Source organism: Podarcis melisellensis (assembly GCF_964234715.1).
Source record: "Podarcis melisellensis genome assembly, chromosome: 1".
Taxonomy (NCBI): domain Eukaryota; kingdom Metazoa; phylum Chordata; class Lepidosauria; order Squamata; family Lacertidae; genus Podarcis; species Podarcis melisellensis.
In genome coordinates, this window is record NC_138528.1 from 16,742,857 (window position 1) to 16,756,795 (window position 13,939).

At 45.0% G+C, this 13,939-nt stretch overlaps 1 protein-coding gene across 3 annotated transcripts in view; it reads right to left on the reverse strand.

Moving 5' to 3' along the window:
• The window catches only part of SLC25A47 (solute carrier family 25 member 47), a 39,580-nt gene that overhangs the window by 3,865 nt on the left and 21,776 nt on the right, over positions 1 to 13,939 (reverse strand). For all 3 annotated transcript variants that reach the window (XM_081914980.1, XM_081914979.1, XM_081914978.1), the window contains 4 exons: positions 7,385 to 7,428; positions 6,786 to 6,857; positions 5,285 to 5,467; positions 2,649 to 2,919 (listed from right to left, as the gene is read on the reverse strand). In XM_081914980.1, the coding sequence (XP_081771106.1) occupies positions 2,649 to 2,919; positions 5,285 to 5,467; positions 6,786 to 6,857; positions 7,385 to 7,428 (570 nt within the window). The remainder of the gene's footprint in view (positions 1 to 2,648; positions 2,920 to 5,284; positions 5,468 to 6,785; positions 6,858 to 7,384; positions 7,429 to 13,939) is intronic.

A 13,939-nucleotide genomic window follows, 5' to 3' on the forward strand; every position in this document is an offset into this window, starting at 1 on the left:
CTCTGAACTATGGAAGGAAGACTGTAAGAAGATACTTTGCAAGTATCTCATATTGGGATTAAGCACACAGAACTAATGAGCTTCGAGAGCAGATATCCCCTGTTGGAATTAAATGTCTTGCTGCCTCTTTGACCTGCACTCTGTAGTCCATGCACAAGATTCTTGACATACCTTCTGTGAAACATCAGGCAGGCCTTTCTTAAGAGGCTCTGCTTTCTGAAGCTTCCCCCTTCTCCGGCATCCGGGACAAGTGGATTCCCTTTCTCTACAAATCCTAATTAAATTTGATTGAGGGGTCATCGAGCTGGCTGCTGAAAGGTTCCAAATACGTTTACATCCCTTCAGCTTTCCCACATCGAAGGCTGACTACACTCCATATATTTAAAGCACATGGCTTCTCCCAGAGCTTCCTGGAAACTGTAGTTTACCCCTCACAGAGCTACCATTCCCACCACCCTTTACAAACTGCATTGCTTTAAATGTATGGTGTGTACACAGCCTTGGTCTCTACGGCTTGGTTAAACCAGGTTACGTGATTAAATCAGCCGGTTGTGCAATCCATACACAACATTACGGGAATCTCCATGTGAGAGCCAGACTCAAAATCAAGTCCCATTGATTAACGTGAGTGGGACGTGTGTGGCACTGTGGGTTAAACCACAGAGACTAGGGCTTGCCGATCTGAAGGTCGGCGGTTCGAATCCCCCTGACGGGGTGAGCTCCCATTGCTCAGTCCCTGCTCTTGCCAACCTAGCAGTTCAAAAGCACATCAAAGTGCAAGTAGATAAATAGGTACCGCTCCAGCGGGAAGGTAAACAGTGTTTCCGTGCGCTGCTCTGGTTCGCCAGAAGCGGCTTAGTCATGCTGGCCACATGACCCGGAAGTTGTACGCTGGCTCCCTTGGCCAATAAAGCGAGATGAGCGCTGCAACCCCAGAGTCAGTCACGACCGGACCTAATGGTCAGGGGTCCCTTTACCTAAAGCAATCTATGGCCTTTTAAACTGGGGCGGTGGGGTTATTATTTTGTTTGTTATTACCGGTGCTTTTTTCTGGGGGTACTCAAGGGTACACAGAACTGGCACCTTTTCTTTCTAGAAGAAAAGCCCTGGTTTAAAGTGTGTCACTTAGCATGACGTTGTTACAGTGAGAACCAGAACCATTGTTCCTAGAAGCATCAGCTGCCACTGCTTCCCAATGAGGCAGGAAATTTGGGTGGGACACAATGAATCCGCAATGACTTTCCCTTGCACAATGGGGCTTGCCACTCCTTCCTCACACCCTGCCTCCCCCGCAAAAAAAACCACTTGTTCTGGAGATCCCCTGGACTAGTACACAGGGAGAGGAGAGATTGTTCCACCAGGCAAACAGAAACTGATCATTTGTAGCAGTGCAACCTTGAATTCCTCCCTCTGTTTGTAGCTATGCATTCTTCCTGTTCCATGTGTCAGCACAAATATTCTACCTTTATATTATAAAATAAAAACCCATTTGCATGAACAGGCTATCCTATTTCCTCAGGCTAACCTCCTAGATAGACTGTATAAATTGTGGGAGGAACACAAAGAGAATGGAACTCCACCCCCCACCCCACAGGGATTATTTGTGTGGGGAGGGACGCTGACTGATGTTCTGAACATGTTCTGTATTTTTGCTTCGCACAATTGCTAATTCTTCAGTTTCTTTTTCCTAAAGTCAGGTCCACCTGACTGATTGTGATTCAACTCATTGCAGCAATATTGACGGAGATCGCTTATAGCTTTATTATTTCCCCATTTAATAAGATGTAAAAATGTGCCTGAAATACTTGAGACATTTGTCATGCTCTGGCCCCCAGGCACCTGTGAAAATGCTTCCAGGGTCGCTGGCCTCTCCTCTCCCTTCCTCCTTCCCAACACGTTGCATGAGACAGGCTATCATGCTTCTGGGATTAGTGAAGAGCTAAAAATAAAATCCATTTCATCATTTAGAAGGTGCCCCTACACCCGAGCTGTATAGGCTTTAGCGATGCATTTAAAAGGTGCAGTTAGCCGGCATGACTGCAGTTAATAAGCATTCGAGGGGGAAGTTGGAGAGGAAGAGTTCTTGGATGACATCAGAGGACGCGGCCTCTGAGTTAACCAGTTACACAAGAGAAGCTCAAATAGAATTTCATAACAGGCGCTCCGAGCATATTACACAACTGGAGCAAATTGTGCCAATGATAATACTCTGTTCTAATCATTCCCATCTATTTTCCGGTTTGAGTGCCGCTGTTTACGTAGCCAAAACAGCAGCAGCAGCACCTAAGTGCAAGAGGGAGGTGTCAACATCCAGCTTCCCCTGTTTGCTGTAGGCATGCAAACCCCAAGGGGTTACAGAACGGTAGAGAGAGGACTTGACACTAGAACTTGGGGACATCCAAAGAAGCTATAGGCTGGGAGATTCAGGGCAGACAAAATAAAGAGCTTTCTCCCACAAAATATTTAAAAGAGCATTGGGCAAATTCACGGAGCAGGCAGCCATCAATGGCCGCTAGCCATGATAACTCAGCGCCGGGGACAAACCCTCTATATGAAAGTTGCAGAATTGTGGTGACTCCAAGGAAGATGCGATGAAGAGAGGTTTTTCAAAACTCCTGAAACAAGCGCTTCTCATTTAATGCACACACCTGCTCTGTCTTTGCCCGCTGGAGTAAGCCAGTCGCACAGGACATTGTAGGTGAGGAAATAGACGACAGATGAGCAGCAGTCTCTCCACATCAGAGCCAAAGACCCCTTGTATAGACCCCTGAAACCTTCCTCCTTCACGACAGTCCGCAGGCAGTGCACAGCTCCTTGGTACTTAGGCTTGGAGATCAGGACGTGGGGTGGAATAGCCAAGGGATCTTTCTGGATCTGTAGTCTCACTTTGGCCAACTCTGCAGGTGACATTAGCACAACCTGAAGGGTGTAATTAGGAATTAGTGGTCTAGAAAGAGATGTTTCCTGTAGAAGCTCATCACCCACACATCCCCAGACCAGACCATGAAGATACAGAGCCTAGGGTCCAAACTCATGTATTATGGGGTGCCCAAACTTTTTTCAAAGAGGGCCAGATTTGATGAAGTGAACATGTGTGAGGGCTGTGAACAAGCTGTTGAGATTTTTTTAGGATTGAAGTTGTTGAGCTTTTTTTTACAATGCTGAACTTTTTGGGGGATTTTACCTCAGGACATATACTGCCAGGGGGGCTGGATTAAATCAACCGCCAGGCCATATTAGACCCTGAAACGGACTTTGGACGTGCCTGCCTTAGTGTATATAGATCAGAGGTTTCACTGCAAGAGCCTAACATGCATAGTCTTCTGGAAACTAATTACACGAGTAATACAATCTTGTTGCCCTTCTTGTTGTTATTATTTATAAAATTTATATGCCACCCTTCGAAGATCACAGGACGGTTTGCAACATTAAAATACACAATGAAAACACAAAAGTACATAACAACAACAAAATGAGGAGGGACAGATGATATAACACGGATGTTTTCCACAGGGATCACTTTCGATAATCAAGAAACTTCAGTGCTTTAAGTATAACACGTTACATGAACACCATTACTGGTCTGTACCAGAAGAAGCCAAATCTAGTTGTCAGGGGACTGCCATCAGCTCAGAGGTGAGAGGTGGAAGGGCAGTTACCTCTTCTTCCGGGGAGGAAGGAAGCCACGCCTCCAGTGGCGAAGGGATGCAGGGCTCGGAGAATGCAAGGGAGAGCCTGAGCAAAGCGGTGGGGGAGGCAGGTCCCCCTTTGCCCATGCCCTCTCTGCGCAGATTCTGCTAGTGACTGAGCAGAAGTGAGTACTTCTGCACTGTGAATGTTTTTGTGCCAATAATAAAGCCTTGAAAAGACCAGTGGGGGTCTTGACTGTTCGCTCTCGAGCAACCACGTCGGAACACTAGTGCTCTTCAAATGTTGTTGGACTAGCATTCCCCTCATCTGTGAGCACTGGCCATACTGGTTGGTGCTCGATAACCAGAAGGCACCACTTTAGCTACTTCTACATAGCAGAATCTACAGCAAAACATGCCTCTCCCATATCTGTCTCTACAGCCACACCAATGGTTTGACTTCATCCCCAAAGGCGCACTCCTCCATTGTCTCCCAGGACAGATAGGTGCCAACCTTATTCCACTTTAACCTTTATGATTTCCTCCCAAACAATCCTGGGAACTGTAGTTTGTAGTGTAGTTAAAGTGGAATAAGAGTGCTTTACCAGGACACCCCGAAGGCCAAAAACGCCAAAATTAATTGATTGACTTGCCTTTTTCTTAAATTGATTATATTGCACATATACATAAATCAAAATGCACAAACTTTTTTTAAAAAAAAAAAGAAAATACAAAAGCTTATGTAGAGAGAGCAAAAAAGAAAAGAATAAAAGCAGAAACTCCAGAAAGGAAGAAAGAAGTAAGGGATATAAATATATGCCTTTTGTAAGTACATTTAAATCTTAAAAAGAAAAGAAAAAGAAAAAAGGGCGCATACATAAAACAACATTAGTTCATTCTTCAATAAACTCAGACATTTCAAAAAAAGAAACACACTTATTGTGGACTTCCACCAACTTCACAACAGTTCATTATTTCTAATTAAAGTCTACCTGTCTGTATTTCAATAAATCCCTCATCCCATTCAATAAATCCCCGAAGAAAAACGCCAAAATTAATTGATTGACTTGATCTAGGACGTGGGTAGGCAAACTAAGGCCCGGGGGTCGGATCCAGCCCAATCGCCTTTTAAATCCAGCCCGCGGATGGTCTGGGTATCAGCATGTTTTTACATGAATAGAATGTGCCCTTTTATTTAAAATGCACCTCTGGGTTATTTGTGGGGCCTGCCTGGTGTTTTTTACATGAGTGGAATGTGTCCTTTTATTTGAAATGCATCTCTGGATTATTTGTGGGGCCTGCCTGGTGTTTTTTACATGAGTGGAATGTGTGCTTTTATTTAAAATGCATCTCTGGGTTATTTCTGGGACTATATCTTCCCCCCCAAATATAGTCTGCCCCCCACAAGGTCTGAGGTACAGTGGACCAGCCCCCTGCTGAAAAAGTTTGCTGGCCCCTGATCTAGGACAAAGCACTGCCTTTGACGTTCCCGCCGGACATCAATTCTGCCTTTGAAATCTCAATAATGTATGGCAGCCCTAGCTTTACGTTTATAGTGTGGCTTTGGCCTTCTCCCAACCAGATTGGATTTGTGCATAAACTTTCATTCCTTGCAGTTAAAAACAAAACAAAACATTATTTTACTCGTAACCTACCCGGATTGCACCAGTAGCAGCTGCCGCAAAAGACACGTCTGCCTTTGACGGCTTTCTGTCTGCAGAGCCATATCGAAATCTGCAGATGTTATAAAGGATGTTTTTGTAGATGCCAAAAGATAACGATGTAATAAACGATGCAGTTATGACAGTCATCGACACCCCTCGGTAGAAACCCAGCACCTGGTTTGCATAGAAAAGTGAGAAGAAAGTGTTAGCCAAGCTAATCTTACCTAACCTTCCCAAGTCTCCATAATATGAAAGTCACAGCAGCTGGTTTTTTTCTTTGGCTTTCTAGTAATAATTAATAATAATAGAATAAAGGACACCTCACAGTTTGTCTTCAGGTTTGGTACTAATCGAGGAAAAGGAGAAGGTGATAGTTCTGTCGGTAGAGAATTAGTCTCTTAATCTGTGGGTTGTGGGTTCAAACCCCACGTTGGGTGAAAGATTCCTGTATTGTAGCGGGTTGGACTAGATCAGAGTTTCCCAAACTTGGGTCTCCAGCTGTTTTTGGACTACAACTCCCATCATCCCTGGCTAGCAGGACCAGTGATCAGGGATGATGGGAACTGTAGTCCAAAATCAGCTGGAGTCCCAAGTTTGGGAAACACTGGACTAGATCCTCATGGTCCCTTCCAACTCTACAGTTCTATGATTCTATGAAACCTCTAGGTCAGGGATATGTAACCTGTGGCCCTTCAGATATTGTTGGACTCCAAATCCCATCAATTCCAGCCATGATGGGAGTGGTAGTGCAGCAACATCTGGAGGATACCAGGATTCCCAGCCCTGTTCTAGGTGCTTACTAGGCCCAATGCACCCAAAATCAGGTTCTTGTTCACAGGTATTCTTAAACACAACCAACCTTCGCCTTAGGGCCAAACCCTAACCCTCGATGCAGTTAGCAATTGCACAAAGGGGTTTTTAGAATTCAGGCTTGGGGACCAAATCCAGATTGAAACATTGGTGTGGGAAACGGATTTTTAACCTCTTGACCTCCCCCCATGCTACATCCCTGAATTGGACTGAAAGTCTCTTATTTGCATTGGTGGCAGGTGGAAAGCTCTCATTTGCTGGAATAGATGTGTGGGGAGCAATCTGCTTCAGGACTGCTGTAGAGAGCAAAGTGTTAAAAATCCCTCCCCTCATTTTCCACCCAACCCATGTCTGCAATTAACTATTATTCAGCCATTCACACAACTGTGTGAAATATGCAGTGTTAGGCCACAATAGCTCTGTCCCAGAGTCACTGTAATAAAGCCATTCCTTAATGTTGGACAGACACTGGGTTTTTCTCTTAAGAACTGTAGTTTGCCACATCAACCTACAACTCCCAGCACCCTTAACAAACCACAGCTCCCAGGTTTCTTTGGAGGAAGTCATTTGCTTTAAATGTGCATTAAATATGTTTTAAATGTATGGTGTGGATCCGCCCCAAGTCAAGCAGACATGATGAAGCAAATCTACCCTTCATCAACAGGAATTTTACCATACGTACTTTTTCAGTTCTGTATGTGTCTCTGATACAGTGCCATATTCCACGATAACTTGTCTGAGTCTGAATCCTCACCTGTTAAATGGGACAATCCGTCATTCATTTCATCTTGGGGAAAAGAAACATTTCATTGGTAATTTTGCAAGTGGGTAAGGCATCAAATTAGCATGAAAAGTGAATTTATTGCATTAGAGTGACAGAATGCTTTAATCCATTGCACAAAGCTGAATGTCAAGGAACCAACCTATACCTCTAACACTGAATTTATAGTATGTGCTTGAATCTCTTCCACAAAAGAGGGACAAGATTGGAGGCACCTACAGATCTCACAATGTAATTTCTAGCTTGGTCCTGAGAGTATAGTGAAAGGATTGGGAAAAGCTGGGGACGCAGAATATGGAGGAGTCCTGGAATTCCTCCTGGCAAACCATAGTTTATTAGCTGTTGGGTAGCGAAACCACTGTTGGGCAGTGGTGAGAACCGCCCCACATACTCATCCTAGCTGCTTTCAGCTCTGAAACGGGGTGGAGAAGAGTTCTCTCCATTTTACCTTGGGACTTGGGAGATTTGATTGTAGTTAAGAAAACTAAACTTTGAAATACCTTGATTGTGTCCAATGGATATCCGACTGCAGCACTAACGCCACCTGAAACAGTTAAATTGTAAATTAAATTTAAAAAATTTAAAAAGTGCACCTTAGAGACCAGCTGAGCTTATTCTGGGTATAAGCTTTTGTGTGCATGCATACTTCTTCAGATACACTGAAACAGAAGTCACCAGACCCTTATTTTTAGTGGGAGGGTGAGGTGGGGTTTTTCTCAGAAGGGTAGTAGGAGATGGGTGATTGACTCAATGGATATGGTAAACTTGTTGACGACTGTTAACAACTGCAATTAGTCCCACAGGAAAAAGCAAGGGATAGCATGCAGATGACCAAAAATAGCTTTAGCATATGTAATGAGACAAGAATCCAATGTCTCTATTCAGACCAGGTCTCTCCATAGTAATAAGTTATTTAGTAATAAGTTGTAATTCAGCAACTTCTCTTTCAAGTCTATTTCTGAAATTCTTTTGTAATAAGACAGCTGCGTTGAGATCCTGAATGTCCTGGGAGACTGAAGTGTTCTCCTACTGGCTTGTCTGTCTTGTGATTCCTGATATCGGATTTATGTCCATTTATCCTTTTGCGTAGGGTTTGGCCTGTTTGGCCAATATAGAGAGCTGAAGGGCACTACCCTTTATTTCGACTGCGTCACACCAACATGGCTACCTACCTGAGTCTGTAAGTTTAATTGTTTCAGAAGCGATACATTCACCTCACAGAGAACCAACTTCAGTAAGACCCGAAAACTTAAGCCACATTCGCTTTGCACTTAAGCCAGGTGAGAGACAGCTGTTGCACGTGCGCAAAATGAGCACATATGCACAGATGGCAACGTCATGAACAGGAGTTCTGGCAGGGCTGAAGGAGGAGAACCAAAAAGTGCATTGGGTGAAGACATCTCCACTCCCTCTCTGGTGGGACCATGGAGATGTGACTTAAAACACAATGGGGGAGATAACCTCATGGCATTTTAAGCTGCTAATGTGAACATATCCTTACTTGCAAGTAGCACCTTGCAAAGTATAGAATTGCTCCATTAATTAAGTTTACCAGGCATCCCCGTTTCCCAGGGACAGTCCCCGGATTTACAAATCAGTCCCCATACAAAATCCATTGAAGTTGAAAAGCATCCCCGGATTCATTGAAAAAAATCTGGTAACCTTACCATTAACCTTGTCAAACAATTCCGCACATGGTCCACCCTTGTAATTCTACCCCACCTCCAAAACAAAACAAAAAATATACTCCGAAATTGGGGGTTGTAGGTCAGCATCCCTGATCACTGGCCATGCTGGCTGGGACTGGTGGGAATTATCGTACAAAACATCTGGGGGCACCGGGTTGGGGAAGGCTGCTGAATGAGGGCCTGGGCATTCAGGTCTCTCCACCACACCACAATATGCATGGTTCATGTTGTACAACAAACACCGCAAGTACAATAAAGGGTGTGTTGGTGTGCAGTCTTTCAACCCATAAACTGGTATAGCCAGGTTTTGAGAATTGTGTCTACTAAGCTCATAGCTTATAGCATTGAAATGGGTCAGGGAGGGGATAAGGTTGATTGGCACAAATAAAGAATGGTAACAGTACACATTCTTTGTACTTCCTTAGCAACAAATGCTATCGCTATATATATTTACAAGAATACAAAGGTGTTTATGTGGTTGTTTGGTGGGAAATTGCCTTTCCACATAAAACATTCAAAGATTCAAATACATACCAATTTAAAGAGAACTATACATAAATAAAGGGAGGGGTGTGTAAAATATTACATATGTTTACTTGGAGGAGGGAACCAAACCGATCATTGTACAAAAGAGGAATTATTATGGGTGGTATCCAGTGATGGTCTACCCAATTGCGCAATTGAAATCCATTCACTTGCACAATTCGACTTCCAGTCAGGGCTGGCCCAAGACATTTTTACACCTGAGGCGAACCACAAAATGGCACCTGCCTCCCCCCCAGGGAAGGAGTGAGTGAAGATCTACATTAGGGACAAGGGGGGGGGGGAGAGAATAAAGATCTACACTGGGATCTGCTGCCTGTCGGTCCTGCCACCTGAGGTGGTTGCCTCACCTTGCCTCATGCGTGGGCCGGCCCTGTTTCTCATTTCTCTTCTCTCCACACACACACACACACACACACACACACACACAGCAAAATTTGTTCCAGGTGACTCCCCCAACCTTCAAGAGCAGATTGAGGGAGCTTTAGAGAAAGAGCTACAGGAAAGAGGAGAGGAAAGAGAAACTTAGTTTTGCAACTACTGGATCAGGCAGGTCTAGTGAAAGCATCCCATTCTCACAGTGACCAACCATATGCCTATATGAAGCCTGAAAGCAGGACCTGACGACCATAACACTCTACGTGTGATTCCCAGCAATTCAGAAGCATACCGTCTCTGCCACAGCAATTGTGGCTGGTATTTATTGATTTCTCCCTGTACATTTTGCTGCATATTATAGCCTCCTGATATAGTGAAGACTACAGCACTGACAAGGCAAAAAAAGCTGGACAAAAATACAACAGCTTTCCTAATAGGCTTGTTTATGTGGAAAGAGGCAAAGTTAATAAACTGACTACTGTTCTTACAGAGAAGAGAATGTCGCTGTACCACAATCTGAGAAAATTGTGAAGGACCATAGGGGTAATTATAATGTAAATACAAACCTCAGATGTGGTTATGCTTCTCATGTGGTTAGGTTTTTGCAAGCTGCTTTTCATCCAGACATCTGTACCCACATTTTACTCTACAACCGGTTTATTGTTATGAGTTTGCGGGTGCCCGCCTCCCCTAAATTCCTGGGTCGAGTAGGTGTTAGTATTTAATCAAGGCTTGGGGAGTTAACCTGGATGCCAGACTTCTAATTCCTGGACCCAGCTTCCCATGTTCAGGAGATCACCTGGGAGATGGGCCATTGAGAAAACAAAGGAAAGGTAATAAGCCGTTAAGAAAGCGAAGGAGAGGAGGCAAATGGGTGGGGCCCCTACTTCAGCTCTAAGATAGAAGACAAAGACAAAGCTTGAGGTAGAACTTAAGAGTAAATACAGCAAGCTGAAGACAAGATCAGAGCACAATGGGTTATTTCTGTTTGAATCTAAAGCTGTATGGGTGAATCAAAACTCTCTTGGGGTGTTAATGCTGTGAACCCCTGCACTGTAGGCTCAGGCTGTACAGGTATCTATGTGTAAATAAAGCATATATCAAAAAGACACCACAGTCTCCACTGTGCCTCATTTCCAAAAAGAAAAATGAACCCAAGGTGAACACCAGGAACCCCTGGAATCTCCCACCACTCGGAGATTGGGGCGACATTCAACATAGTGCTTGCAGTTCACATTAACCTGCACTTCCAAATGCACAGTCCACACTCATGTGCTTTGTGGTACTTTGCATACATTCTTGGGTCACCAAAGGTAGGTGCCTGAAGCTGTTCAGGGCTCTACCCAGTCCACGGGCCAGAACTATAAGGTATTAGGATCTTGCTAAAGTAATGCAACGCCTGCTTCCACCCTAGTTGTTCCTAGGTGACCACTGAACATGCTCAATCCTCATTGGGCTGTTTGTGGGGTGGAGTTGTCCCCTTGGCTGCTTCCTACCTACTTCTGCATATCTTGGGATTCATCCAAATGTGTTGATACTTACCTCTCTCTTCCCTTAACAGTGGCCTTCTTTCGGGTCCAGCCCTGTCAACGCAGCAGCAGCACGGAGTTTGCTCTTAGAGAGACAGAGAGAACACAGTCCCAGTGTGACACTGTTGATGCTGAGGAATAATCTGCCAAGCCAGACTCATCAACAGAGCTCTTCTGGACACCAACTGACCTTTGCGAGTGCTCCAAGAGCAGCAGTAAAAACATGGATTTAGCATTCTCCAGGGATTTCCACACTCCAGATATAGCAACCCATAGACGCGTCTAGGGCCTAAAATAGTCTTGGGGAGATGGAAGTTGAAAGCTGCTGCTACAGCTGGAGAAGCAAAACAAACAGGCACAATGGGAGGCTGGCAGCCCTTCCTCAGCCAGGCCTTCCTCAGCCCCAATGAATGAAACTTCTCCACTGCTCAGAAGGAATTCTATTTACAGCATGAACCTAAGCGTGTTTACTCTGAAGCAAGTCTTACATGGGGCCCTTCCGGACGTTCTGTTCATTGTGCATTCATGATTGTTTCACTAAGACAAAGCACTTGCAGGCTTTAGATTAGAACTAAGATCTTTATTGAGTTCTGTGTGGGCTCACATGCCAGTCTGCTCTGGGTAAGCTGTAGGGAGAGCACAGGCGTGGTCCTCTCCCTCATTTCCTGTCCCGGTCTCTCCACTTGGCTCTATTACTCATGGTGCCATGATGATTTGAACTCAAGGTGATATTGGGGCAGAGGTCTCAAGCCTCAAGAAGCAGAGCAGTCACCAACGTTGTTTGCACCACCGGCAAAAGTTTCAGGGTGGGTATACTGCTTTGTTTCCAATCCAGCCCCGTAACTTCCTGCTAAAATCCTGCAACTTGTTCTGGGGTATTTTATTTTATTGCCCCACAAATGTTGTGGTACAGTGCAAGAATGTCCCTCCTGACGGCAATAATGCAGCAACACTGGGGAAGTGCCACACAACAGCTAATAAAGGGGAATGATGCGTCTAAAACACTGAGCCTCTTGGGCTTGCAGATCAGAAGGTTGGCGGTTTAAATCCTCGGGACAGGGTGAGCTCCCGTTGCTCTGTCCTGGCTTCTGCCAACCTAGCAGTTTGAAAGCATGCCAGTGCAAGTAGAAAAATAGATACCGCTGTGGTGGGAAGGTAAACAGCGTTTCCGTGCGTTCTGGCTTCTGTCACAGTGTCCCGTTGCACCAGAGGCGGTTTAGTCATTATGGCCACATGACCTGGAAAGCTAGCTGTGGACAAACGCTGGCTCCCTCGGCCTGAAAGTGAGATGAGCACCGCATCCCATGGTCGCCTTTGACTGGACTTAACCGTACAGGAGTCCTTTACCTTTACCTTACCTAAATCCACCACTATCTCCCTATTATTGCATCTATGTCATATTACAGAACACACTGCATTCTTGGGAAAGGAGAATGAATAATGGCTCTCTATTCTACCCAGGAGGGGAGAGCAACACAATTTTCAAAACTGCAACACACAATCAAGTATGTGTCCCTGATCCTCTTCTCTGACATGAGTCGGATGCAGCTTGGCCAATGAGGGATGGAGGTGCAGTGCTAAGTTCTCAGCACCAGTGTCGTTGCTGCTTACCAGGAGAGGTGAGGTAATGGGGAGGCCAGCACAGTGTGGCTGCAGTGGCAGGACTCCACCAGCGCACCTGAACTGCGCCAACCTCCCCGCTCCGCTGTGCTCCTCCTCCCCTCCAAAGTGAGTCTCTGGATACCCACACAGTCTGTAAGCAGAGCTGAGACAGCAACTGCTTGAGCCAGTCTCTTGTGCTGTTTGGACAGCCCAACCTACACAAGCAAAATACTGAATACACCACACAGAGAAGGGAGAATCTACAGAAAGGCATCATTCAGGCATGCAGCTCTTGGCTGCCATCAATAGAAGCTAATGGTTAGGTCAAATTAAGAGCTTGGGATGGTTTTCCAAGGTTCCTTTGGTCTGTTCTCAGCTGTTCTTGGTGTTAGGAGAATTTTAAGGTCTAAGATATAAAATAAATGTTCATAAATGCCCCAGGCAAACACATACATATATAAACCACATGTCTGAAACAGTACAGGAAAACAGTCCTAAAGCCATTTTGACAATTTCAGTGACCTCGAATATTCCTCTGCAGTTTGGATGGAAATGGGAAAAGCCTCCCCATTGTCTCTGTGCTCACAAATCTTGCCTTAAGGGCACATTTGTGTATGAATAGGGTGAGCCTGTGACCTAGACTCAGGAATTAAGTATTTATCATCACAAAAGAATGGTCAGGCTCTCCAGGTAAACCCATCAACAGGTTTCCTGCCAGACAGGATTCTGTTGTAGACCACCCCTTCTGTGATGTATGTATGATGTATTGGGGGATGGTCTTGAGCTATAGGGTAGCAATTTCAAAAGTCTATATAAGGGCTTGCACACCATTGTTGTGGGTTTCTCCTCCCTCCAGTGTGTGGGGGTGAGCACCCTGTTGCAACAGTTTAATAAAGATTGGGCTTTGCTTCTCAATATTCTCTGGTTGGCCTCTTTTTATTTTCTCCTACCAATCGCCAAAGAATTGATGCTTTTGAATTATGGTGTTGGAGGAGACTCTTGAGAGTCCCATGGACTGCAAGAAGATCAAACATATCCATTCTGAAGGAAACCAGCCCAGAGTGCTCACTGGAAGGACAGATCCTGAAGCTGAGACTCCAATACTTTGGCCACCTCATGAGAAGAGAAGACTCCCTGGAAAAGACCCTGATGTTGGGAAAGATTGAGGGCACAAGAAGGGGACGACAGAGGATGAGATGGTTGGACAGTGTTCTTGAAGCTACCAACATGAGTTTGACCAAACTGTGGGAGGCAGTGGAAGACAGGAGTGCCTGGTGTGCTCTGGTCCATGGGGTCACGAAGAGTCGGACACAAC